At 47.7% G+C, this 26,471-nt stretch overlaps 1 protein-coding gene across 3 annotated transcripts in view; it reads left to right on the forward strand.

Moving 5' to 3' along the window:
* Nucleotides 1–20,836, forward strand: part of ARHGAP30 (Rho GTPase activating protein 30) — a 42,850-nt gene extending 22,014 nt beyond the window's left edge. Inside the window, exons 2-12 of one of the 3 annotated variants that reach the window (XM_061606496.1) lie at nt 1,250–1,352; nt 1,671–1,818; nt 2,942–3,024; nt 4,498–4,605; nt 5,337–5,464; nt 6,926–7,094; nt 11,469–11,569; nt 11,843–11,920; nt 12,945–13,439; nt 15,896–16,140; nt 17,880–20,836. In XM_061606496.1, the coding sequence (XP_061462480.1) occupies nt 1,250–1,352; nt 1,671–1,818; nt 2,942–3,024; nt 4,498–4,605; nt 5,337–5,464; nt 6,926–7,094; nt 11,469–11,569; nt 11,843–11,920; nt 12,945–13,439; nt 15,896–16,140; nt 17,880–20,162 (3,941 nt within the window). In that variant the 3' untranslated portion in view covers nt 20,163–20,836. The remainder of the gene's footprint in view (nt 1–1,249; nt 1,353–1,670; nt 1,819–2,941; nt 3,025–4,497; nt 4,606–5,336; nt 5,465–6,925; nt 7,095–11,468; nt 11,570–11,842; nt 11,921–12,944; nt 13,440–15,895; nt 16,141–17,879) is intronic. The other 2 variants (XM_061606497.1, XM_061606498.1) reach the window with 2 other exon arrangements.
* The last annotated feature ends 5,635 nt before the right edge of the window (nt 20,837–26,471 follow it).

Genomic DNA, 26,471 nt, shown 5'->3' on the forward strand with positions numbered 1-26,471 from the left:
GTTTGGGATCCAAAGGAGGAACGCAATGGTCTGCCTGTTGACAGCCTTTCCCCTGAGGTGTTCGCTGATGTGGAGAAAGGGGTCGAGCTGTCCATTTGTCTTTTCCAACGGACACTCTGCATTCCTAGCTACTGAGCACGCTCACTACTCCTTAGGCTGTTTTGTGGGGATTTTGCCCTCGTTGTCTTTGTTTGATTTATTTACTTTTTTGTACTTCTGCAAGCTTTGGAATTCCCTTGAGCATACTTAAGCCTTCCTCGTTTCACATGGGCCCCATTTCGCCTCTAATTCTGCCAGCACACATAGACTTGACTTTGCTGTTGGAGGGAATAATGTGGAGTTGGATGTCATCAGTATAAGGGATTTTGTGGTGCTGCAGACCCTCCAACATTTCCCAAATGAAAATATAGGGCCGTGTGGGAACATCTCAAGGATCTTTTTTGAAAACCCCGCCTCCTCCACTGTTATGAGTAGCTGAAGGATTTTCACTTGTTGGCTGGATGCCACATTGAGAGCCTTGCCCTCTGCTGATTTAAAAGCAAGAGTGAGTTTGCCCTTTTGATTGCAAATGCAATACTATAACCTACATGCCCTGAGAGAAGGCCAGGGGGGTAGCACCATCAATTCTGAAAGAAAGCCTGAAAACACCATATATTTCTATGCCCATGGCTTCCCCCAAAGAACCCTGGGAACTGTGGCTTTCCTCTCACAGAGCTACAAATTCCCAGCACCCATAACAAACTGCAGCTCTCATGATTCTTTGGAGGAAGCCATTGGCTATAAATATATGGTGGTTTCAGGCCTTCTTTCAGAATGGATGGTGCCTGGCCTTCCCACAGGGCATGTAGGTTATAGTATTGCATTTGAAATCAAAAGGGCAAACTCGCTCATGCTTTTAAATCAGCAGAGGGCAAGGCTCTTATTGCACAGTACAGTGACGCAACGATGCAGAAGGTAGGTGGGGTGGGAGGGCCTATTTAAGCCCACAGTGCCTGCATTGGGGGGCTGTTGCCTGAGAGGGTAGACCTCCTGCTCTGCAATCTGTGACAGGGTTGGGTCAGTGGGTGTGATTCTCCCCGTGACCCAATGCCAGTGCAGATCGTGGACCGGGAGCTCCACCCTTCCAGCATAAGGAGGGGCCCTTCTGGGCCACAGGGACCCTTGCCCAGAGCCTGACCTGGCCTCCTGCTGGTGCTGGGCCTGCAATAGACACTGCCATATTCCAAACTGAATCTCAAATCTTTTCCAGTTCCTCAGGTTCTGAAGTGCTGCACAGAGTTTGTGGAACAGCACGGAATAGTGGATGGAATCTATCGGCTGTCAGGGATCTCGTCGAACATCCAGAAGCTAAGGTAATAGCTGTAATTATTAGCGCATAGAACTCACAGCCATAAGGTGTGGTGATGGATCTGCCAGCTAAGATGGCTTTTTAAAATATTATGCAAATTTATAGAGGAGGAGCAGGGGGTATCAATCAATAGCCGCAAGCTGTGCTCCGGAAATGAAACCTCCATGCTCAGATGCAGTATATCTGACTATCAGGATGCTGCTGGAAACAGGATGCTAGGTAGGCCTTATATAAGCCAGCGGGATCTTTTGGTGTATGATGTTCCACCCACCCTATTGCCTTTCGTAACCCTTTTTTCCATCACTTCCCTGTTCCTTCGTAGGCTTGAGTTTGACAGTGACCGCGGCTCCCCTGACCTCAACAAAGATGTATACCTTCAGGACATCCACTGTGTGAGCTCCCTCTGCAAGGCCTACTTCAGGGAGCTGCCCAACCCTCTCCTCACATATCAGCTGTATGATAAGTTTGCTGTGAGTGTAGCAGAACCAGGTCATCCTGAAAACTAATGGTCTTTACTGTAGGGCGGTATTTCTTTGTGGGCAACCTTCCCGGGGCTGCATTCATGTAGGTGGGGCAAAAAATGGGCAGAGCAAAGCATGTGACTCTCACCCTTGTAAAGCCTGTAACATTCCAGCTGTGCAAAAGTCAGGTTTCTACACATGCTTCTCTCCACCCTCCTTCCAGGCAAGCCAAAAGCATGATTGCAGTTCAAGGTCAAATTCTAGCCAGGCAAAAGCAGCTGGGGAGGGTGTGGCCTGTGGGAGGGGGTGTGGCCTGAGGAGAGTCCCAAGGGCCAAATAGAGAGGTCTGGAGGGCCGCATTAAGCCCCTGGGACTGAGGTTCTGCACCCCTGCTGTAGGGTGACCACTTACACATTGCCCCCCCAAAAAAGAAGAAGAAATGCATTAAGAAAAAAAGGGGGAGGATGAAAGGGGGGGAGTGATGGTGGTATAAGGAACAAGATGAATATGAAAGGAGAGTGGGAGAAGAAATTACAGGAGATGAGTAAAAATCAATTTGAGTGGCATGTAAGGAAATTTATAAAAGAAAAAGCCTTCTTTGTGTAAACCTTTTGTGTTAGTAAATTTTCCGTAAATGGGAGAGTCACAATACCTCCAGATCAAATGTCAATGCTTAGCTTGAGGAAACCTGAGCTATGGAACTACTTGCCCCAAGGAAAATGTTTTGGCAAAAAACTGAACGATTTCTAGTGATGGATTAGATATCAGTAATTGTCAGCTGATATATGCCAAACTCTGCCTCCATCTGCCACCATTTTGTGACTGGTGGGCCTCAGTAATTTTTGGCTACCTCAAGTGAACCCTGGGGGTAGAAAGCTGGAGAACCCCTGAATTAGGGTCTTGTGTTTTTGTTGCATTTGTTGAAAACAAGTCTCTGGCTGTGCATAGATTTGCATCCTACTGAATATCACCAATGGCTCAGCTCTGACAGATGACTGTAGCTGATACCCAAAACAATTTGGCTTCAGTGTTTGGCATTTCACAGCTGGGAAAGGGGTGGGAGGAATGTTGTGGAATTTAGCAAGTAAAGTTGTGAGCTGAGCGTCTCTTTCCTCCCTCCCACTTCACCCAGGATGCTGTGGCTATCCAGCTGGAAGAGGGCCGGCTGGAAAAGATCAAGGAGGTGCTGAAGGAACTCCCAGCACCTCACTACAGGTACCTGCAAGGGTCAGACAGCCCTTGGCTGGCTCAAGTCTCGTATGGCCTCCTGTCATCGCCCTAAGGGCCACGTTCTCTGCCTGCTGGTTGGCCTCAATGATGTATTCTGCCGTTCATAGTTAGCAGAAAGGCTAAAGTCAATGCCACGCCAGTCTGCAGAGGGGAAGGAATGGACCACTCTGGAGGGGGCTGTAGTGAGCAGATGATCACAGGCCTTGAGGGCAGAAGGTCCCCCATGCAATCCCTGGCAGCATCCACAGGGAAAAGGCCTGCCGGAGGTGTTATTGGGTGGGCAGAGGTTGACCAGTGGACCGACTTGGTCACGTCAACTTCGTATGGAGTATCTCAGGTGCAGGAGCAGCCAGTGATGGGGTGAAGCTGGCCTCCTGTCACTGGTGTTGTGGCAAGATGGGGCTGGGGTTGGGCAGGGCAGGGGTGAGGTTGGGGCTATGTGTAGAGTGGCTCTACCAGTGCCTTGGCTGGTGTTGATGGGAGAGTGGAGTTCAAAACATCCAGAGGGCACCTGGTTGGCAAAGGCTGAGTTAGGTCATGAACACTCTGACTCTCACCCAGAAAACAAGACGGGGATGAGACCTGGAAGGATGGATAGGCGGGCAGAAGGCTGCTCTCAGGCTGTGATCCTCTTTGTCAAGGCAGACCCCTTTAGCCCCCCACCACCCCCACTGATACCCTTCTGCCAGCAGTCAAAGGTGGTTTGATTCAGACAAGCCTTTCTCTCGCCTGTGCCATCTTATGGCTGTGGCAAAATGTAGTGCAATCAGTTTAACTCATTTTTATCGATGTGTTTTTCCTTTGTATTTTATTGCAGTCTTTTATGATACTTTATATTGCCGTCAGGGGTGTAGTCGTGCAGGGACTCATGGGATTGTCTTAGACCCCTTACTTTTTTGGGAGCAGGGTCTCTATGTCTCCAGCATCCTACAAGCCAATCAGCATGAAAGGGGAGTGTGTTAGCCACTAAGAAGAGTCTTCTATCACGCTTCCTTGTCCTTTCCTGGTGATTAGAGCCAATCAGAGTGAAAGGAGGCGAGTCAGCCTCTGAGAAGACTCTTTTCAGTAGCTAATGCTGTCCCCTTTCATGCTTATTTGCTCCTAAGGACGTCTGTTGTTGTGGGAGAAGGCATTAACAAGGATCTCATTTTCAACCCTGCAGAAAAAAAAGAGGATGCGGGAGAGGATGGCTGTGAAGGGACCCTGCACTTCTGAATTTGCCACTACGTTGCTGCTTGCCATTAGCTGCCTTGAGCACCCTTCGATGCTAAAACAAACAAACAAATAATAATAATAATAATAATAATAAAATAATAAATAAATAAAATAAATGCAGGCTCCTTCTCTGCGTTACAACCAGGCAGCACTGAGATGCAGGATTCTCTAGTTTAAGTCCAGTTGATCCTCACGCCGTTTTTCTCTCTTTGCTTACTCCGTCTTTGCTCCATCCTTCACAAGGACCTTGGAGTTCCTGATGAAACATCTGGTTCACATGGCATCTTACAGCCCCCAGACTAGCATGCACGTACGGAACCTGGCTATCGTCTGGGCGCCCAACCTGCTCAGGTGAGGTGTAGCAGCACTTTTGGGGTCCTTCTCCAGGCCACGCCTGCGGAGTTCTCCTTTAGTTGGTGCCCAGTTGGATGGAAAGGTCTCTCAGTTTCTCATTGTCTTAAATTCAGTTCTCCACTTTTTCACTTGCCTTTTCATCCTATTGATGTGTCCGCAGTATATTTGGTTAGGTTTATTAATAGTTTAATATGCCTTTATTTAATCTTCAAACTTTTGAGGCTTGCATTGTATGGCCAATATTGCTGTGTTTTTCAACTTTCTAAAAGATTTTTTGTAAAAAATAATTGGTCAGTAAATTGTGTGATTGGAAGACCGGGTTCTGCAAAGTGTGACTCAAGAGCTGAGCGTGCTCAATCAAAGCAGAATCCTTTGCAACACAACTCCAGGTCCTTCGCAAGCAAAGAGAGCCAAGCTGGATTGCAAAGTGCTAAGGAGTTGAGATCATTAGCAAGCATAAAAACCCTCAAGTGGTATTGCATTGTGTCTTGCTTTTATCAAGCAAGCTCAGCTCTTTAGGTTAACTATAATTAGAAGTACTTGCATTTAGGGCTTGGCGAAGGTGAAATTGATTAAAAGAAAGACAAATTTGGAAAGTCAGATTTGAGAACAAGAGCGAGACTCCTGCTCAAAATAAATAAATAAACAAATAAATAAATGTGTCTGCAAAACCCAAGACCTGTGCATTTCTGCTTCCTGAGCTCTCGCCTCTCTCCCCCTCCCCACAGGTCCAAGGACATTGAGGCGTCTGGCTTCAACGGCACAGCGGCCTTCATGGAGGTCCGGATCCAGTCCATCGTAGTGGAGTTTATCCTCGCCCACGTGGACCAGATTTTTGGGGATGCCCCTCTCTGTGGTAGGTCCTCTTGTTGTGTGACACAAGAACCCTCCTGCATCCACACTGTTCTGCTCAGTATGCAGGTGGGGGAACTCTTCACACTTTGAACCTGTCTCATGAACTCTCCAGAAGACTTTCAAAGTCTATGGACCTTCTAGCAGAGCATCGTTTTGTTGCGGTGACAGTGTATGGTTGGCTCTCTGGCTTTATTCCTATGCTCACTTAACACCCTGATGCACTGCACGTGCCCTCCCACCTTTTAGATGAAGATAGGGACACTCTTGCATACAACAGAAACACCTGCTATTCTCACAGCCCCCGCCCCCAAGAGAGAGAGAGAGAAAGAGAGAGAGAGAGAATTCTCGTAGCTCAGCAGTAGAGTCCCTGCTTTGCATGCAGAAGGTTCCAGGTTCAATCCCTGGCATCTCCGGCTGGGCAGGGAAGCACGCCTTCATGGGATCCATGAAGGGCTGCCAGCCGGAAGCTAACATGTGGCCCCCCAGATCCTGGGCTCTCATCATCCCCGGCCAGCATGGACAACAGTCAGGGATGCTGGTAGTTGCAATCTGGAAGGCCACAGGTAGCCATCCCTGGTGGAGGCAACATGACTGTGGTCTGGCTCGATATAAAGCAGCAACTGTGCTTCTAAGTACACGTGGCTGAAGTCTCTTCTCCGCCTCTGCATGTGAAACTGACAACTGTGTTTGTTTCTTATAAAATGTCAAACAGTTTTCATAGCATCCCTTCACCTCCTGGTTCTGTGTAAAGACCAGACACAACTCAAAACACCTTCACCAACATTTACTAAATGCATACTAATTGGATTCCTGCATTGAGCAGGGGGTTGGAATTGATGGCCTTATAGGCCCCTTTCAACTCTACTATTCTATGATTCTGTAAGCAGGTAAAGAGAGCCAGTGTGGTGTAGTGGTTAAAGTGTTGGACTGCGACCTGGGAGACCAGGGTTCGAATCCTTATACAGCCATGAAGCTCCCTGGGTGACCTTGGGCCAGTCACTGCCTCTCAGCCTCAGAGGGAGGCAATGGTAAACCCCCTCTGAATACCGCTCACCATGAAAACCCTATTCATAGGGTCTCCCATAAGTCGAAATCGACTTGAAGGCAGTCCAAAATAAGCAGGTATGGAACTGGGGGTAGGGAGTAGATTAAAAGCTCTGCCTTGGCACTTTGGATCCACATGCCTGCAATTAATTGCATTTTATGTTCCTGTGAGTAGTCAAAGATGTGCGTGCCCATTCCGCTGCTCCCCGACAATTCACGCTATGCACACTTACCTGAGAGAGTGAGCCCATTCAGCACAGTTGGACTTACTTCTGAGTAAATATGCATAAGCTTGTTTTTCAGAATTTCAGCGTTCCCCCCCCAAAGGCCAAATAAGGCCAGATACCAGAAAATATGACTGAATCTGTTGAACAGAGACAGTTGCAGCATGTATTGATGCCTTTTTTCTCCACCACAGCTGGAAGCCGTGAATCTCTCAGGAAGTCCCTCCTCCTCCTGGGCTCACCGGTTACCTTTGCTGATGATAAATACTCATTTTCTTGCAACGTCCCAGCTGTGCTGAACCAGGGGGATGGCCCACCACAGATGCGCCCGTACCACACCATAATCGAGCTCACCGACAGCAAGTACACAACTCCCCTCCCTCTCCTTCCCCTGTTCGCTTCTGGATTTGTCTGCCAAGAATTTATAGATTCTAGTCTAGGGATGGGTTAGAATTTCAATACGGTTTGCATTTTAAGCAGAATTTATGAAATTCGCACTTTCCGACTCAGTATGAGAACCGAAACTCATCCATCCTTAGAAATTCACATTTATTAGAATTTTGTGATGCAGCTTGCCAACTAAACAATGTTTACAAGAATGCATATATGCGGGGAAAATGTGCATAAAAATGAATATATGAGTGAGAATAACATGGACAAAGGCATTAGGTGAGAAGTAGCTTGCAAAAAATGTGTACCTTTGTTAAAACTGCTTATAAAAACTTGTTTATTTGGAGAAATTCACCCTAAAATGTTGGAGAATTTTCATGAGGATTTTTTTTAATGCAAATTGCTGCAGAAACGGGGGGAACTGAAACTGACGGACCTTTCCATCCCTACAAAGAGCTGGATCAGTCAGACTCCACCTGCAAATGTGTTATATCAAGAAGGCCTTAAGCCCATTTTGCTGACAGGGCTGTGGGGAGAAAGGCATGTCCCTATATATGTGGCGGGGTTGCCCCAAGATTGTGCAATATTGGTGACAAATATTCCAGACCCTGTCACCCAGCAAAATGTATAGTCGTGCCCAGCCCTGACTCTTTTATCCAGTTTTTTTTTTAACGAGAACAGTGAACCTGTGCATAGAGGCTTGTTCACACTCCTTTTAGCCACACCCAGGCAGGAAATTGTCAAAGATCGGAAGCAAGCTGCAAATTTGTCACTCTCTCCGGGTCATTTGACAGAGGAAGGTGACCTTGACTGAGAAGCTCAGGCTACACAAAGGCGATTTGTAGAAATGTGGTGTGTGTTTATTACATGCGCTTTCAAACCCACTAACCTATATGCCCCTCCTGCAACAAAAATGATGTTTGGGAGGTCAGCTTTCTGATAAAACTGGAGTCAGTGATGGCCATTGTCCTTCACCCATGCTGTACGTTTGCACTGCCATTGCGGCTGGGGCTGATGTGAGATGAAGTCCAACAACATCTGGAGGACCACAAGGTTAGCCACCCCTGAGCTTGGGCATTTGTGTATACAGCCACACTCTCATAGGCCCAGATTATGCAGCTGATTTCCCATGCCCAGTCTGGGCTTTGACCACCACTGGCGTGCCATGGATTTCAGTCTGAACGTTCTGCTCCTTCAGAAAGGTCCAGTGATACCGGATGTAGGGCAGGCATGCTGGTGGAGAGGGAGAGAGGCCCACCCTTGTTTTTTCCACCCAGTCACATTTAATGGAGCGACCGGAGCAAGTATTGTATGATCCATCTCAGCAAAGATTAGATTCTATTTCAAAAGGAATTAGGAAAACATCAGGATCCAGCAAGGTCCGGCATGCACACATGGGCACCCATCGTCAATCTGAGGGGCCATAAGTGAGCACCTTAGTCAAGGGCAACCAGTAGTCTAGTGGCAAATTCAGAAGTGCAGAGTCCCTTCATGATAGTCATGCCACAACCCCTCATAGCCACACCCCCTATCACACTTTCCTTCGTCTCCCTTGCTCTCCCTGTCAGCTTGGGGGTCCACCCCACAGCAGATGCCTTTAGGAGCCAATCAGCATGAAAGGGGAGGCTGTGTATTAACTACTGAAAAGAGCCTCCTCAGTGGCTGACTTGGCTCCTTTCACTCTGATTGGCTCCAATCATCACAAAAGGACAAGGACTGTCCTCAGTGGCTAATGTGCTCCCTTTTCATGCCAATTGGCTCATAGATGGGGACCTGGCTGGAAACCTGCTCCCAAAAAAGTAAGGGGTCTACGACACCCCCCTGTGACCCTGGATGACTGCACCCCTGCGGACAACCACAGGACAAGCTCCAGAGGAGACAGCCAAAGGGCCGGAGGCAGTGATGTAGTCCAAGACAGGCAGCCAAGCAGGCAGGTGGATTCTGGAAGGCAGATAAGGCTTTGGAAGAGAGAGGTTTCTATAGACCAGGAGTTTCCAAACTGTGGTCCGTGGACCACCAGTAGTCCATGAGCCTCATTCAGGTGGTCCGTGGCGTGCCTGCATTAAACTTTCATAATTACTTTTAATTGTATTTTTACTGATTCTCTGATTTCTCATGTTGCATTTTATTGTATTACAATCTGAGTTCTGTGGAAGGCAATCTGTAATACAGGCATACCCCACTTTAACGGTATGCAATGGGACCGGAGAGTGTACTTTAAGTGAAAATGTACTTGAAGTGAAGCAATTGTCTTCACTTGTACTGCACGCAATCACCACTAGATGGCAGCGGCGTCATGCCAATAAAGTGTCTGTTATTGCAAAGCGCACGTACTTTAAGCGGGGTGTGGTGGAGGAGGGAGCATGCACTTCATAGCGAGGCAACGTTAAGTGAAGCGACGTTAAGCGGGGTATGCCTGTACAACACAAAATGAGAAATAAACGAAGCAACCAAAATACAATTAAAAACCATACAGTGTGCTACAATTGCTGCAGCAGACAGAAGAATCATTAAGTGGTCCCGCCAGGACCATCAGCAGTTGTCAAGTGATCTGTGGGGGGGGGGAAAGGTTTGGGAACCACCGCTGTAGGCCCTCCAGATGTTGCTGGACTGCAGCTCCCATCAGCCCAAGCCAGCATGGTCAGTGGTTAGGCATTATGGGAGTTGCAGTCTGGCAGGATCTGGAGGGCTACAGGCTCCCCGTTCCTGTTGCAGAACCACCAACCCGTCTGAAAAATTGCTCAGATTAGGGAACCAAGCCCAATGCATATATAGATAGGGAGCTCATCCACATGGCGATTTAGTGTGTGTCTGGTCCTACTTGCATCCCTTTGTAATGCGCATGGTTCACATGACGTTGCAGGCAAGCAGAAGCTAAAATGCAGTTTTCCCCTTTAAATCTGTATCAACCCAATGCAATAATAATGTGAAAAGGAAAGGAAACACCGTCTCAGCTTTGCTGCGGTCCTCCGTGTAGGCTCTTTGCTTTAATATTTTTTAGCGGGTGGGCTCTCTTATGCCCCATTGCTGGCTCCCTCTCTCTCTGCTGTTTGCAAAGCTGCGGCAGCCACTGCCTACTTTACCTTTCACTCACTCCTCCCTCTAATCAGTTTCACATAGTTTCAGTTTCACATAGTTTCCTGTCAATCACACCCCAAGGCTCTCCCTACTTCAGAGGGAGAGTCATGCAATTGACAAGAAACAATGAAACTGACAAAAAAACCCTCTCCTTCTCCATTAGCAATATCATACTCCTAAGGGAGTAATTGTGTAAAATTGGGGGCGGGGCCACAAGGAAACAGCGATACTAAACCTTTCCAGAGGAATGCCTACTTATGTGAAGGGAAAACAGTGGATTGGAAGCTACTATTGGGCAAGAAGTGTGGACCTTCAAAAGCTATTGCGATAGTAAAAGCAGCTTCATCTTTAGCACGAAGTTAGGCTCCTGTGCAGATAAGCCCAGGGCTGCTATTGGCTTCCCAGACAAGCAGATGGGGCTGAGCTGAGAAGGTGCACTACATTTCCCAGCCATTATTGTGGTGGTGGTGCTGTAAAGCAGCAACAATCCAGCCTGCAGTTTCCTCCACCTCTGAGCTGCCCCAGTGGTGCTGCTTGTAAGATGCCTGAACGCAGATGTCCGATTGCCCAGTCGGAGCCTGCTGGCAGTAAATTGATTGGCTGTCAATAAGGAGGAGGAGGAATTAGACTTGTGAGTCACATGTCACCCAGTGGTCTCCAAGTGACTACCAACTCATTAAAAACACAAGTATAAATACCTAAAACTACAAAACAGAAGAAATAGTCCCCATAACAGCCACAGTCTATCAAATGCCTGGGTAAAAAGATAAGATTTTACCTGGTGCTGAAAAGATGTCAACGAAGGCACCAGGTGGACCTTGCTGGGGAGCACATTCCACAGACGGGCAACCACCACTGAAAAGGCCCTCTCCCTTGGCACCACCCTCCAAGCCCCCCTCAGAGGGGGGACCTGTAGAAGGGCCTCAGAGGACGATCTAAAGGTCCAGGTAGGTTTAGAACTAAAATGTTCCAGTGTCCACTTGGCCTTGGCAGGTGGGTTTTACTTAATTTTGCAAGCCCCCTCGTGAGGAGTTTTTTAAAAAATGGGCTCAAAATTTATAAAATAAATGAAACAAAATGAAAAGAGGGATGCTATCTAGACTTTTGCCTCAGGGAGCAAAAGATCTTGGGTTGACCCTGAATCCCCACCCCTGACCCTCCTTTGGAGGACAGGAAGGAGAGTCTTAAGGGTCCCTTGGGGAATAGTGCAAGACACATCATGCCTCTCCAACCTGCACAACCTCTAACCTCAATTCCAATTCTTGGCAGAAGAAAAGGCTCCCTTAAGGCAAAGAAATGGAAGTCGATCTTCAACCTTGGCCGATCCAGTAATGACTCCAAGCGCAAGTTGAACAAGCCAGAAGACAAAGGTAAGGGAATTAAACAGTGATTCTCACGCAAGCAAAATAAGCGCATGCAGGGACTACACCAACTGCTCAGGTGACAACTGTAGACTACAAGGCGCAGTGTGACTGTGAGCAAAAGAGCACATCCATGGCCTGAACGTATCTCCTTGACTGTTTTTCTCAACAGAAGCACCAAGTGCCGCATTGTAGTGTAGATTTCTACTAGAGAATTTTGATTGAGAAAAAGGGCTTTGAGGTCCAGACTAGGTTGGCTCAAATCTTGCCTTTCTGTTCCAGATGACAAGGTGGGTAAGATGCGACTGCGGCCGGCCAAAAGCATGGATTCCCTCAGCTCCGTGCCATGTCCTAGTGATGGTAGGTGGGGAAATCTCTGCAGTCGTTTAGATTCATTTCCGAGGGGCCTGCTCTCATGCCCCCTCTGGTCCTCCTGGGCATAGGGATGGAGGAGTGAGGAGGACTCTGGGTGGTGTCCATTGAAATTAATGGACCTAAGCTAGTCAGGTTGATTCGTTTCAGTCGGTAGGGCTAACGCTGGATGCAACCCTCTGTTTTTGGTTTTTTATCTTCCTTGTTTCCTTTCATCTTCTCTGTGAAGAAAGAACAGAGTGTCTGTAGATGCAAGTTTCCCAGAGGAGAGGGATGGGGAACCTCAGGCCTGTGGGACAAATGCGGCCCTCAAGGCCTCCCTGTCTGGCCCTCGGGACTCTGCACAGGCCATGCCTCTCCCCAGCCATGCTCCGCACCTTCCTCAAGTGCTTTTGCCTGGCTTCCCTGATCTGTGATTGTACCTCTTGCTTGCCTGAATGGGGAGATGGGCAAGTTTATATAGAGAAACCTCTAGCCCTTGTGTAGCTGGAAGGTACACAGTGAGGCTTACTCCCCAGCCCACTGTGTGTTTCAGAATCCAACCTGAAGATCTTTGGTCAAATCCCTCTCTGAGGCTGTGCACACATTAGTTGCCAGAGCAAAGCGTTTCCTTAAGCCACAAGTGGAGGGGGAATAGGTTCATCTGCCAGTCAGTTACAAAATCCCTTTGAAGCTGAATGTTGTTTAAAAAAACACACTCAAGCTGATCCCACCAGGTTTTACAGTGAAAAGGGGCTGGGTTTGACTAGCATCACGTGCCTCCATTTTCAGAAGAGAGAGGTGGAGATGCCGCCCTGGAACCGGCAGAACAGGGAGTGTGTCTCTCCCCTAAGTCAGGCATCACTTTAAGGCAAAACCAGACTGATAGACCTACTCACAGTAATCTCACAGCAAAGTCACCGCAAGATTAGGGCTGCTGGAAGGTCACCTTCAAAAATGGTTTGAGGTCCCTGGGTGTGGGGCACGATCCCTTTGGGTCCCTCTTTGATACGCCTCTCTCCTCTGGGTGCAGATGATGTTCAGCTGGGGAGGAAAAAGAAGCAACTGACTCTGTGCCGCGACAGTTTTGACGGCCCAGCTTCTTTAGATAATAGTTTTCTGGAGTCGGATGAGTATCCAGATAAGACGAAAACTGAAGAAACGCAAGGCGAGTCCGAGGGCGAAGCCACAGCCAAGTCGGAGCCCACTACCCCAAAGCCCAGCAGGTCCAGTCTTGTTGGGGTGGCCCCTCAAGGGCGATCTCCCAAAGCCATGCCAAGCCGGGCAGAGAAGTGCGTCGGCGTCCACATCTCTGGGCCTTTCTCCGTCACGGTCCCTTTCCATATCACTTCCAACCTGACTTTATCCCGGCTGACCCGGGGGCTGGAGTGTCCTGCCCTGAACCACTGTACCTTGGAGAAAGATGCTGCTGAGGCCTCTGGGGCCAAAGAGGAAGAGCCTTCTAAGCAGGAAGAAACTGAGCAGAGGCTGATGCCCACACTCGCCACCAGCGGGGAAGACCCTGGGGGTAAGTAAGCCACTTTCCCCACACGGCCTTGTGCTTTTTGGTGGTGGGTATGGCATAGCACCTAAGGATAGGCCTTCAAGAGGCAGCTGGACTGCCATCTGTCAGGAATGCTTTGATTTGGATTCCTGCATTGAGCAGGGGGTTGGACTGGATGGCCTTATAGGCCCCTTCCATCTCTGCTATTCTATGATTCTATGATAGTCTGTGCGGTGGGTCCCAGTGGGTTCAGACCCCCAAGCAGTCAGGCCCCACTTTTGCAGGGTGGGGAACGGTGGACCATCTGAGGGGCCAGAGGCAAGCTGCATGGTTGGAAACAGGCAAGGATTGTTTCGGAAGCAAGAGCCAAAAATCACTAATGTAGTCCAAAGCAGGCAAGAAGTTGAGTCCCAAAACCAACAACCATAGAGCTGAAGGGCCAGAGCAGCCTTGCCCAACCCTGTGCCCTCCAATTTTGTTTATGTAGGAGGCTACAGCTCCTATCAGCCACAGTCAGCACAGCCATTTTGGACTACAGCTACCATCAACTGTGCTGGCCTGGGCTCTGGCAGACACCAGGTTGAGGAAGGCCAGGCAAGAAGTATGTCAAATAGTCCCATATAGATTCCAAAAGGCAGCAGTACCATTGAGGTGAGGTTTCCGGAGTCTGTAGAGCAGGTCACTCTGCCTGACAAGTTGCTCAGTCTGAGGAACCAAGCCTAAATCACCTGACAAGCTGCAATATAGCTTCTCACCATTTTAACTGGTGGCACTATGGAGCAGCAAGGGTCAGGGCCACTATTTAATCCACCATTGAACTGCCTTGGTGGTGTAGAGTATGGTGACTGGGCCTTGCTGCCAAATCCCCCAGTTTGAGTCCACTGGCGCTTTACACTGCCACATGACCATAAGAACTACCTGCTGGATCAGGCCAGTGGCCCATCTAGTCCAGCATCCTGTTCTCACAGTGGCCAACCAGATGCCCATGGGAAGCCCACAAGCAGGACCTGAATGCAAGAGCACTCTCCCTTCCTGCAGTTTCCAGCAACTGCTATTTGGAAGCATACTAGTAGCCATTGATAGCCTTCTGCTGCATGTCCTCTTTTAAAGCTGCTCTAGCCCTTCAGATCTATGGCTGCTGCCTGTGAAGAACCATCTTTTCCTTTGTGAACCTGCCCTTTCCTTAACATCACCTTCTGAGGCTTGATTCCAGGTGCCTCCTAAACTGGAGGTTAGGAAGGTGATGACTGGGGATAGGGTCTTTTCTGTGATGGCACCACATTTCTGGTGGCATCTTCATATTGCCACCCGTCCTGATCTGACGCCTGATCTGCTTTTAGTTGTAGGTATTGCCAAAATAAAATAAAGTGCCTTGTACACCTGAAATGTGACGTATATCATCATCAGTTAAAGGAATTTGTTGATTAACTATGTGAGTTTTAGTTAATTAAATATAAAACTGCAAAAATGTGTCTATGGAGAAAACAACAGGTTGTATCCCAGTATTCACACCATGAATTTATTCTGCTATTATTCCACTTTAAACAGCTATGGCTTCTCCCAAAGAATCTTGGGAAGTGTAGTTTGTGAAGGGTGCTGAGAGTTGTGAGGAGACCCCTACTCTCTTCGCAGAGCTACAATTCTGAGTGGTTTAACAATCAATCCCTCTTCCTAGGGAACTCTGGGAATTGCAGCTCTGTGAGGGAATAGGGGGTCTCCTAGCAACTCTCCGCACATTTCACAAACTACACCTCCCAGGATTCTTTGGGGGAAGCTGTGACTGTTTAAAGTGGAATAATAAGCCTGTGTTCTACTCAGAGTATTGAAAGTTTCTAAGTGACTAGTGTCACACATATATCCCTCTTTTCTCTCCCACAGGAAGGAAGCTCCCCCCCCCCCAAGACTGCACTTGCCATCTAGTTTTCCTAAGTACTTGTATTGCAAAGATCTACTGACAAATGAATTCAGGGATGTCAGTGAAAGGAAATTATTTCAATTTCTCCCCTGCCCTTCACCACAAGGTCCCAGAGCAGATTGGGTGGGTTTCAGTCAATCAACATGTCTAATAGATTACTCTGTCTCAGGGTGCGGAAGCTAGATATTGTCGGACTACAACTCCCATAATCCCCTGTCATTGGCCATGCTAGCTGGAGCTGATGGGGAAAGGAGTCTAATAACATCTGGAGGGCCACCTGTTCCTCACCCCAGTACTCTGTTAATGAACTAAGCACTGTAGTCCCTGATTATTGCTGTCCAAGAGACTGTGCTATCTCATGCTTTGGACCTCGCATTCTCAGCGTCTTTGCCATCAGGGATGAAGCCATTTGCGAGACGTGGAATGAGGCAGTCCCACCCGTAACAGTTTCTGACCCCAAGCAGTGGTGGGCATGGCAATGGCCAGATGTGGAACTTACCAAGGAACTAGGCCGTGCCGCAGAGACCTGACTTGCTCTTTTGTTTCCGTGCTTCCCCCCCAAAAGCAGATGCAAAGGCAGAGAGCCTGCCGGACTCTGAAGAGAACCGGATGTCTATGGAGGTCCAGGACTCCTTCTCATTCCTAGACAGCCAAGAGGCTTGGCTGGGTGACAGCCTGGATGCAGATCAGCCCTGGAAAAGCTCCATCACAGCTCCTGATTTTGCAAGCAATGGCATGGACAGTTTCCCAGTCATGGAAGATGATGTGGGGAGTGGGTTCATGAACGAGATGATAGTAGGCGGGATGCAGGTTAGTCCCACGGCTGTGCCTTGTCCAATCTTTTGGTAGTTAAAGAGGCAGATGTTCTTCGGCCACATGCCCAGTTTTCTGCGCCAGCAGCAGCTGCGCGTCAGCTCCTACCCGACCATTTTGGTGGCTCCAGGATAAGGAGAGAAACAAGTCCCTTGCAGAGAGACAGCTCCTGGAAGCACCTGTAGTAACCAGCACATAAATGCACATAACTGTTTAAACATCGAGTATTAATATAAAATTATAGTGCAGCATGGGGCTTGACTCTTTTGTACATATTATATGTATAACTTGCACATAATTTTTCAGCCTTGGTCGCCCTGGTGGATGATATGAGGAGGGCGTTGGATAAGGGAGAATTCACCTTCCTCGTCCTCCTGGATCTCTCAGCGGCTTTCGATACTGTTGACCACGGTATCCTTTTAGATTGCCTGGAGGGATTAGGAATAGGGGGCACTGTTTTACGGTGGCTCCGTTCCTATCTCTCAGACAGGCACCAACGGGTGGCATTGGGGGATGAGGTTTCAGACCCTTGGCCTCTCAATTTTGGAGTGCCACAGGGCTCTATCCTCTCCCCCTTGCTATTCAACATCTATGTAAAGCCGCTGGGAGCCATCATCAGGAGATTTGGGCTGCGGTGCCACCAATATGCGGATGACACTCAGCTCTATCTCTCGTTTAAGTCCTCACCAGAGTTGGCAGTGGACACCATTTCCAAGTGCCTGGAATTCGTAAGTGAATGGATGGGAAGGAATAGGCTGAAGCTAAATCCTGACAAGACCGAGGTGTTGCTCATGGGAGACAGGGGCAGGTTGGGGGATATAGACCTGGTGTTCAATGGGGTAAAATTGCCCCTAAAAGACCAGGTCCGCAGCCTCGGGGTCATTCTTGACTCCCGGCTGTCCATGGAGGCTCAGGTCTCGGCAGTGAGCCGGGCACCTTGGTATCAATTACATCTGATAAGGAGACTGCAACCCTACCTTCCTGCCCATCTGCTCCCACGGGTGATACATGCCCTGGTCTTCTCTCGCTTAGACTACTGTAATGCGCTCTACGTGAGGTTACCCCTGAAAACGGTCCGGAAATTACAACTGATACAGAATGCGGCGGCACGTTTGATTAAGAACAGCCGTCGCCGTGATCATATCACTCCGGTGTTAGTAGATCTACACTGGTTACCAGTTGCTTACCGGGCCCAATTCAAGGTGTTGGTGTTGACCTTCAAAGCCCTATACGGTTTCGGCCCAGTTTATCTGAAGGAGCGCCTCCAGCAGCACCAATTATGCCGCCTGACGAGATCAGCCACACAAGACTTTCTCTCGGTCCCACCAGTTAAGATAGCGAGGCTGGTGCGGACCAGAGAGAGGGCATTTTCGATCGTGGCCCCCACCCTCTGGAACTCCCTTCCTTTTGATCTTCGCCATGCCCCCTCCTTGATAGGTTTCCGCCGGGCCTTGAAGACCTGGCTGTTCAGGCAGGCCTATGGGATCTCTGGGGTGGGTTGCTTTTAATACCGGTATATTAATTACTGTTTTGGTTTTCATTGGTTTTTATTGTATTTTAATATGTAAATGTACATCGCCTAGAGCGACTGTTAATTCGGCCAGATAGGCGACTCATAAATAAATTTTTATTATTATATTATTATTATTTATATAACTGTGAAAAAGAAAGATTGAAGCATCTCTTTGAGCCGGAGCAGGGTCTTATTTAAAACTCCTTTTTTGTTTTTCTTCTAGCTGGAGATGTTTTCAGCTGCCCCACCGATGGATTACCTGTCTATTGAGGAGTGTATGAATGAGCACTCAGAAGAGGAAGATGACCAATACTATCTGGCCATGGGATATGTGGATGATGAAGAGCTATCTAAGGAGGTTGACTCTGAAGAGGTCTACCTGAGTGCTTTCGATGACCTCAGTCCCTTAGCTCATGAAGTAGAGCGTTTCCAGCAATCAGATGGAGATAGGGCTCCAGATGAGGCCCCTCCTCTGGGGAACATGCTGGAAGACCAACCCTTCAGTCTGTCTGGAGGGATCTCATCTGAAGACCCAACTGGCTCCCATCTCTTTGAAGATGGTACGGTGCCATTCCTAGGTGGCCCTCAAGTTCATGCCCTGGGATTAGACAATTGCCATCTAGATTCAGATTTAGCCAATCTGTCTGAGGAAGAGTCAGGGGACTTCCCAAATTCTAGAAGCAATTTCAATGAGCTGGAAACACTTGTGACAGATGAAGCTGAGGACGCCAAGGCAAATCCCCGCCTGCCAGTGTTGCAGATAGAGGGTCCAAACGCTGGAGGTGGAGATGACCTGCTTCTAGAAACGGGGTGCTTGGTGGAAGCCAAATGCCCTGATGGAGTTCCAGAAACTTCCCCACAAATATCTTTAGTTCAAGAGAATCAAAACCATACAACCCAACCAAACCTTGAAAATGAGTGGGAACTGCACACCCAGAATGCATTAGACGTAGAGGCAGTTGAATGGCCTCCTTGTACCCCCGGTGTAAAGGCTGCTGGATCTACCCAACAGGTAGCTGGAATGTCTGACAAACATGCCGACTGCAAGTGCCTGTTTCAAGAGGCAGAGCAGCTACAGAGTGGAGAGACTGCCCTTCATCCTCAGACAGTAGGAGCTCCTTCATCCCTGGAAGATCCCACCTTGCTTAGGGCTCGCCTTTCTTCTTTGCTGGACAATTGTTCTGAAAATGCTTCTTCCAACAGGTCCCCAGTGCCTGCCCCAATGCCTGTATCGAGTCCTGAGCATGATGCTTCATCTGAGAGAGCCCCTTCAGACATCCCCTTGCCCAGCAGTTGCAATGATGCCTCGTCGTTCACGGCCTCTTCTCTGGGCTGCCCAGAACGTCTTCCGCAGACACCTCCGCATGCAGTGCCGGTGAAAGCTTTAGATGCCCTCGGTGATGGAAGCGTTCACATGAAATTGACCTCAAGTACCATCAGAGTGCAGCAGGTGAAATCTTTCCCAGTTGTGCCTCCGAAACCCCAGTTTGCCAAGATCCCTCCTTCCTTAATCCCAAGAACTCCGATCAAGGAAGTTTCTACCGTGTGGCCCAATCCACCTGTCCCAGATGAGAACTGTGGAAATGGGACGAAGGATGAGTCCAACAAAGCCTCTTTGCGCAGGCCCCTTCGCCCAGCGAGCCTGGACATGTACTGCAACACCACAGAGAACGCTGAAAATGTAGAAACACTCTTGGCTTCTTCCAAGCTGTCCCCCTCCCTAAATAATTGTAGTAATTCAGGAACCTCCCAGAAGCAGCGGAATTCCATGCCTGTCTGTTTAGAGAAATATGACAGAGATTACGAGAGTGGAGGAGATTCAGTACCAAAACCACTGTGCTCCCCGCTGGATAAACACAGCCTCTGGCCCAAGAGTGGTCTGCTCAGTGGAGATGACCTCCATAATACGAAGTGCTCTCTGCCAGAGAGTTTGGATAAATGCAGCAGCAGCAACACCAGGAGTGAAGACGAGAAAGGTGAGCCCTCCCCAAAGCAACTGCCAGGGCCTGTTTTACTGGAGAAGTGTATCAGTGAGGCTAGTGGGGCTGCCCCCCAGAAGCAGAGATTGGCCAGCTGGCGCAATGGGGGCAGCAGGTCATTTGATGAGGCTGTTGCTCTTGCCAAAGGGAGACATGTGGGTCAGACCCCAATGAGGAGGATGCAAACCTATTCTTATGGAGACACAGAGAGGCTACACGACCCTCCCAGAACAGAGAAACCTCCCCCACACCCCAAACCTGCTCTGAAGCCTCTGGGACAGCGGCCCCTGAGACCTCTGGCCTGCACAGGCACAGCTGCAGTCCCAGACGCCCATATTTTGGGGAAGCCATTCCTTGCTCAAGCATTGCCTGACATCACCCCGGAAGGTCAACCCTCTCCGAACCAGGAAGCTCTGTCGCTCACTCAAGATCTCCCACCAAGGAGCAGGCTGAGCTTGCAAACGACAGGACGACGCTCATCCAGCTCAGAAGAGGCACTTTTTGCACTGCCACAGGAGCAGAGGTGACTGGCTTTGGCAATCGCTTTCCAGAACTGGTCTTCAACTGTGCTGTGTCGCGTTCTGACCCCAGACTTTTGCACTGATGCAGCACCTCCCCACCCCCAAATTAGGGTGCAAGAACATAAGAAGAGTTTTGCTGGACCAAACCAACCTTAGCAAGGAACTTGCTTTCTACAGCAGGCACCCAGATGCCCAGCAACAGGGCCTGAAAGCAACAGGGTTAGCTGCAGGAGCCACACCCACGTATGACACAGCCACGGGAATGGTGTGGATGCTACCAACTGGGACCGCTACTCAAATTGAGGCCTACGTGGTGGAAAGCCACATGGCGCAATGCAAAATAAACAACATATTTGAGTGGGGAGACTTAAATCAAGGCAACTAAAATTACTAAACAAGAAAAAAAGAGAGCAATTTAAATCAAGCTTACCCTTTTGAAATGTGTGTATTTTCTGTCCAACCATGCATGGGATTAGCGATGAAAACATATTTGTTGATGCAACTAAGTAGAACCTACACCCCACATGGCTTTTTGCACTGAAGCGCTGTATCTGCATAGAGGCAAGAGACAGATTTCTGTCTAGCAGTGTCTTTTACCATGCAAGGATACTAGGTAGGGTTGCCAGGTCCATGGCCTGAGCCTGAGCCTGTATCTTTAGAAGAGAAAGTCAGCTAAGTGCAGGTGTTCTTGCAATGCTGTAATGAGAAAAACCACAAGGTGGAATTCTCCCTTCCCCCTCCACAACTTCTAAAGTTACAGAAGACCTCTTGGAGGCCGGGCCTGGCAACCAAGAGGTCTTCTGTATCTTTAAAAGTTGTGCAGAGGGGAGAATTCCACCTTGTGGCTTTTCTCATTACAGTGTTGCAAGAATCCCTGCACTTGGCTGACTTTCTCTTCTCCTAAAGATACAGGATCAGTCTCGGGCCAAGAACCTGCCAACCCTAATACTAGTTATGATCACATATTTGTAGGCTAAGGTTGTAATAATAATTTGTATACTTATTTGGAAGTAAATCCCATTTAACAAAGTGAGACTTACTCCTAAGTGTTTACTTATGCATAGAAACATAAGCACCAAGAAGCCCTTGAGCTTTCCAGAAGCAAGAGATGACTATTACTGGGCAAAATAACATTGTCCCATGAGTTGGAAAATAAATTTCCATGTTATTTGGTCAGTAGCCATAAATATCTGTAAGAGGCTACCATGCTGTTGTGCTTGAGTATCTGCAGAATATAATAGGGGACCACAAGAGCACTCATAGGGACTTTGTGGAGGATCGTGGAAAACATATCTTGGATCCTAGTGCTTGAGATGAGTTGTTCCGGACCAGGTCCACACCATACATTTAAAACATCCAACACACATTTAAAGCACATGGTTTCCCCCAAAGAATCATGGGAAAAGTAGTTTGTTAAGGATGCTGGGGATTTATAGCTCTGTGAGGGGGAAACCACGCTTCCCAGAATTCTGAGAGGGAAGTCATGTGCTTTCAATGTGTGTTGGATGTGCTTTCAATGTATGGTGTGGATCTAGGACCCCAAAGTAATAACATTACAAGACTTACTAACCAAGTCATCAATGCTTGATCTCAAAAGTTCAGAAATTTCCTGTCATGGTTCTTTCTTTTTACACAAAACGTCAAGTGTTTCATAAATGCTCATGATTCAGATATATGTGTAGGCTTAACTGTTTGTGTCCATTAAAGTCACAAAATAAGAGCATTAAAAATATCTAGTGTCTAATATCCCATTTCTGGGCAAGGTAATAGAGTGTGTGGTGGCCTCCCAGCTCCAGGGATTCCTGGATGAAATGGATTATCTAGATCCATTTCAGTCTGGTTTCAGACCTGGTTATGGGATGGAGATGGCTTTGGTCGCCTTGGTGGACGACCTACGCAGAGAAGGGGAGTGTGTCCCTGTTGGTTCTGCTGGACCTCTCAACGGCTTTCGATACCATCGACCATGGTATCCTTCTGGGTCGCCTTGCTGGGATGGGACTTGGGGGCACCGTTTTACGATGGCTCAGTTCCTTCCTGGAGGGGCAAACCCAGAAAGTGGTGCTGGGGGATTCCTGTTCGACTCCTTGGCCGTTGGCCTGTGGGGTCCCTCAGGGTTCAGTTTTGTCCCCCATGCTATTTAATATCTACATGAAACCGCTGAGAGAGGTTGTCCAGGGGTTTGGGGTTCGGTGCCATCAGTATGCGGATGACACCCAACTCTATTTCTCCTTTCCACCTAACTCCAAGGAAACTGTCTCGGTTCTAAACCAGTGTCTGACAGCAGTGGTGGACTGGATGAGGGTGAACCAGCTGAAGCTTAATCCAGACAAGACAGAGGTGCTCCTGGTCAGTCGAAAGGCAAATCAGGGAATAGGGATTCAGCCTGTGCTGGATGGGGTTACACTCCCCCTGAAGACGCAGGTTCGCAGTTTGGGTGTGCTCCTGGACTCAGCTTTAAATTTGGAGGCCCAGGTTTCTGCGGTGGCCAGGAGTGCTTTTGCACAATTAAGATTAGTGTGCCAACTGCGCCCGTTCTTTGAGCCATCTGATCTGGCCACGGTGACACATGCCTTAGTTACATCCCATTTAGATTACTGTAACACGCTCTACGTGGGGCTGCCTCTGAAGACTGTTCGGAAACTTCAGTTGGTGCAACGTGCTACAGCCAGAATGTTAACTGGGGCTGGTTACAGGGACCATACAACTCCCCTGCTGCAACAGCTCCACTGGCTGCCAGTCTGTTTCCGGACACAATTCAAAGTGCTGGTGATGACCTATAAAGCCCTATACGGCTTAGGTCCAGGCTATCTGTCAGACCATATCTCCCTATATGAACCTGCCCGGGCCCTGAAATCTTCAGGAGAGACCCTTCTCGCAGTGCCAACACCTTCACAAGTGCGACTGGTGGGGACACGAGACAGGGCCTTTTCGGTGGCTGCCCCTAGGCTCTGGAACTCCCTCCCTAGGGAGGCAAGAATGGCCTCCTCTGTGCAGTCCTTCTGCCGACAGCTAAAGACTTCTTTCTTCCGGCGGGCCTTTGGAACTGAAGGCTTTAAGGGTAGTGATTGAAGAGGGTGCTGTATGTTATTGTTTTACTTGTATGCTCCTAAACTGGGCTGCAGTATTTTAATTGCATGGCTCATTGGTTTTAACATCTTAATAGTTTAATTCTGAGTTAAAGCTGATTTTTATGTTTTATATGTTTGTACGTTCTTAATGATATGTTCTTACTTTTATCTGGAAGCCGCCTTGAGTTCCAGTCTGGAAAAAGGGCGGGGTATAAATAAAGATGATAATAATGGTAATAATAAAAAAACACAAGTGAAATAGTTTGTGAAGATATTTTTGTTGACCTCACTTAACAAAGGCTTGTTTGAGAGGCTCATTGTGTGACTAAAATATAAAAAGGTGGCCGGCAATGGTCCTTATACAGGGAAATGGTACCAAGATCTGGGATCTAATACCTAAGTTATGTCAGGAATGTCTGAGAGAGCTGGATGCGTTTCGCCTGAAGAAGTGAGGATTAAAAGATTATTGCCATCTTCAGATATTATAAGGGTAGTCACATAGATCACAGATGGGGAAACATTTTGGCCCAATGGGCCAGATCTTTCTTCCCTGGCAACCCATAGGCCTACCTTGTTGGGTGGGATGGGGTGGGTGAACCCACCCACCTGCCATCATCTTTCTTGTAAACCACTTAGAGGTTTTATTAGAATCAAGCAATATATGTTGTTATACATTTAAATAAAGTAAGAACTAGGAGTTAGCATGACAATTTATATGCACACGGCAAACAGAGTAGGGCACGCAGTGAAGTGTATGCATCGAGAGGGAGGCTTTTGGGGAGGGGATTGTTCACTGGTGTGAGGGCAGGGATGTTTGTCCGTTTCCATCTGTAAAATTCTGCCAGGGCATGATTTTTATCCACCCTTAACTGGTGACACTTCCATTTCTTGTGGACTAAGTGCTCCTCCTGTATGGAACAGGTTTTTTTGCAGAGTCCACCAGACATCATCATCAAAATGTCATCCTGTATCCCCCCTCACACCATTTAATCTGGGTCTACTATTTCTGCAGGGTTTCTTTTTAACTTATCGGATTTCCCACAGAAATGGGAGATCTGAATTAAATGGGGCATTATTATGAGATGGCCCTGCAATGTCGTGAAGATGCTGTACAAAACTTGCATCACATGAGCAGCCCCAGTAACAGCCATTCAGAAGCACCCTGGGCATTTAAAAGCAGAAGAAGGAGGCCAGTCAGTGTCAGAAGTTTTTATTATTTATTATTATTTATTACATTTATATACCGCCCCATTGCCAAAGCTCTCTGGGCGGTTTACAAAAATTAAAAACATTGAACATTAAAACAAGTCTTTAAGCAGTACTTTCCTTCATTGCCTTTTCAGCTGCTTTCTGGCAGCATTTTTCACTCTTACGAGACTGTTAAAAACAATCGCATCGACTCAGCCACAAGGAATCTGTTCACATTGTAAAACTAGCTACAAAGGTTACTGAAAAAAGTTTGCCATTAATCTTCAGGATCTTGCAATGTTTAAGCCAAATCTAAACAACTGAGATCTGATATGGTGGAATCTTAGCAAGTTGGGACTACTATGGAGGTTTGGGTAAGACTTGGCCAGCTCAAGGTATTTCCTTGGCGTTGTGCCAGAATTTTTAAAGGTGCCAATGCAGCCCCTTTCTTACTTGCTGCTGGGGTGCAGCAACGTTGAGCACATGTCCTGATATTTCTTACCTGCTCTGGGGGCACAACTCTGACTTGAGTCTGTCTGGCCTTAGGGTGTGGCATTTGAGGTTTTAAATTGTTGCCAAGTCAAGAAGTTCAGTGAGTGGCCTTAGACAAGTTGCCACAAGTCACTTTCTGTCTAAACTGATACAGAACTGGTACAGTGAAACAGCTAAGAGCCTGAGCTATAAAATGAGAAATCCTTGGTTCAGATCTTGCCTCTGCCATTCACTAGGCAAGCCATTCTGCCATCAGCCCTCCCATCTGCAATGATACTCGCCTACATTGCAGGATTCTTGTAAGGTTCACAACGATTTGCATCTCATGCTGTTCGCAACTGCTTTGTATTTTATTTTTTTAATGCTTTCATCTCTTGAGACTCTTTGGAGATCACGTAATGGAAAGGCTGGGTATAAAACAAATAGGATGACTTAAGTGAAGAGTTTGAACAGTCACAAGTGCTACATACATGCTTATCAATTAATTTGTTAATTAATTGACCCTATGGGGCTTTGTGTTGCAGTGGAGGGCACTCACAGGATAAAAGTTCAGCTCAGAGAGATTCTTACAGTTCTAACTGTACCAAATTTCCATAATAATCCCCTCAACAAAAGGCGAATATGGTCTATATTGAGTTGCTTCCTTCAGAACTAAACATGGAAATGGCCACAGTTACTGCACTGGCTATGAGAATCATAGATCATAGAATCAGAGAGAATCACAGAATAGTAAGGGGCCTCTAAGGCCATCAAGTCCAACCCCCTGCTCAACGCAGGAATCCAACTTAAGGCATAAGTCTGTGCTACCCATCTGTACTTTTCCTTTGTGGCCTGACCTTCCTTCCACTTCCTATATGTGTTGTTTTGTTTTGAGGTCATCCCTAAAGCTTTTTGTGAAGCCACATTGGCTTCTTCTGCTGTCTTCTTCCATTTTTCCTTGAATTGCTTGCCATTGTGCCTTTAGAATTTCCTCTCAACCATCCTGGGCTGCTTTTCTCAATAGGGTCACTTGCCACGGGACCTTACTTATCGTTGCTCTACGTTTATTAAAATAATCTTTCCTGAAGTCCAGGGTACACGTATGGCTACTCTCAGCTTTTGCTTCCTTTAAAATCAAGAACTCACGTATAACATGTTCACTTTTCCCCAGAGTTCCCATAGCTGCCACTTCATAATGAACATAAAGAGCACAGTTGTTTAAGGCACCAAAGTCCTTCACCAGTCATAAAATTGGAAACCCACTTAGAGAATATGATAGGGATGGAGATGTGCACAACAAAGATGGCATCACTCGTCGTCATGTGCTTTCAAGTTGATTACGACTTATGGCGACCCTATGAATCAGCGACTTCCAGTAGCATCTGTTGTAAGCCACCCTGTTCAGATCTTGTAAGTTCAGGTCTGTGGCTTTCTTTATGGAGTCAATCCGTCTCTTGTTTGGCCTTCCTCTTTTTCTACTCCCTTCCGTTTTCCCCAGCATTATTCTCTTTTCTACTGAATCATGTCTTCTCATTATGTGTCCAAAGTATGATAACCTCAGTTTCATCGTTTTAGCTTCTGGTGACAG

This window comes from Rhineura floridana, chromosome 22, assembly GCF_030035675.1.
Source record: "Rhineura floridana isolate rRhiFlo1 chromosome 22, rRhiFlo1.hap2, whole genome shotgun sequence".
NCBI classification, from domain to species: Eukaryota; Metazoa; Chordata; class Lepidosauria; order Squamata; family Rhineuridae; genus Rhineura; species Rhineura floridana.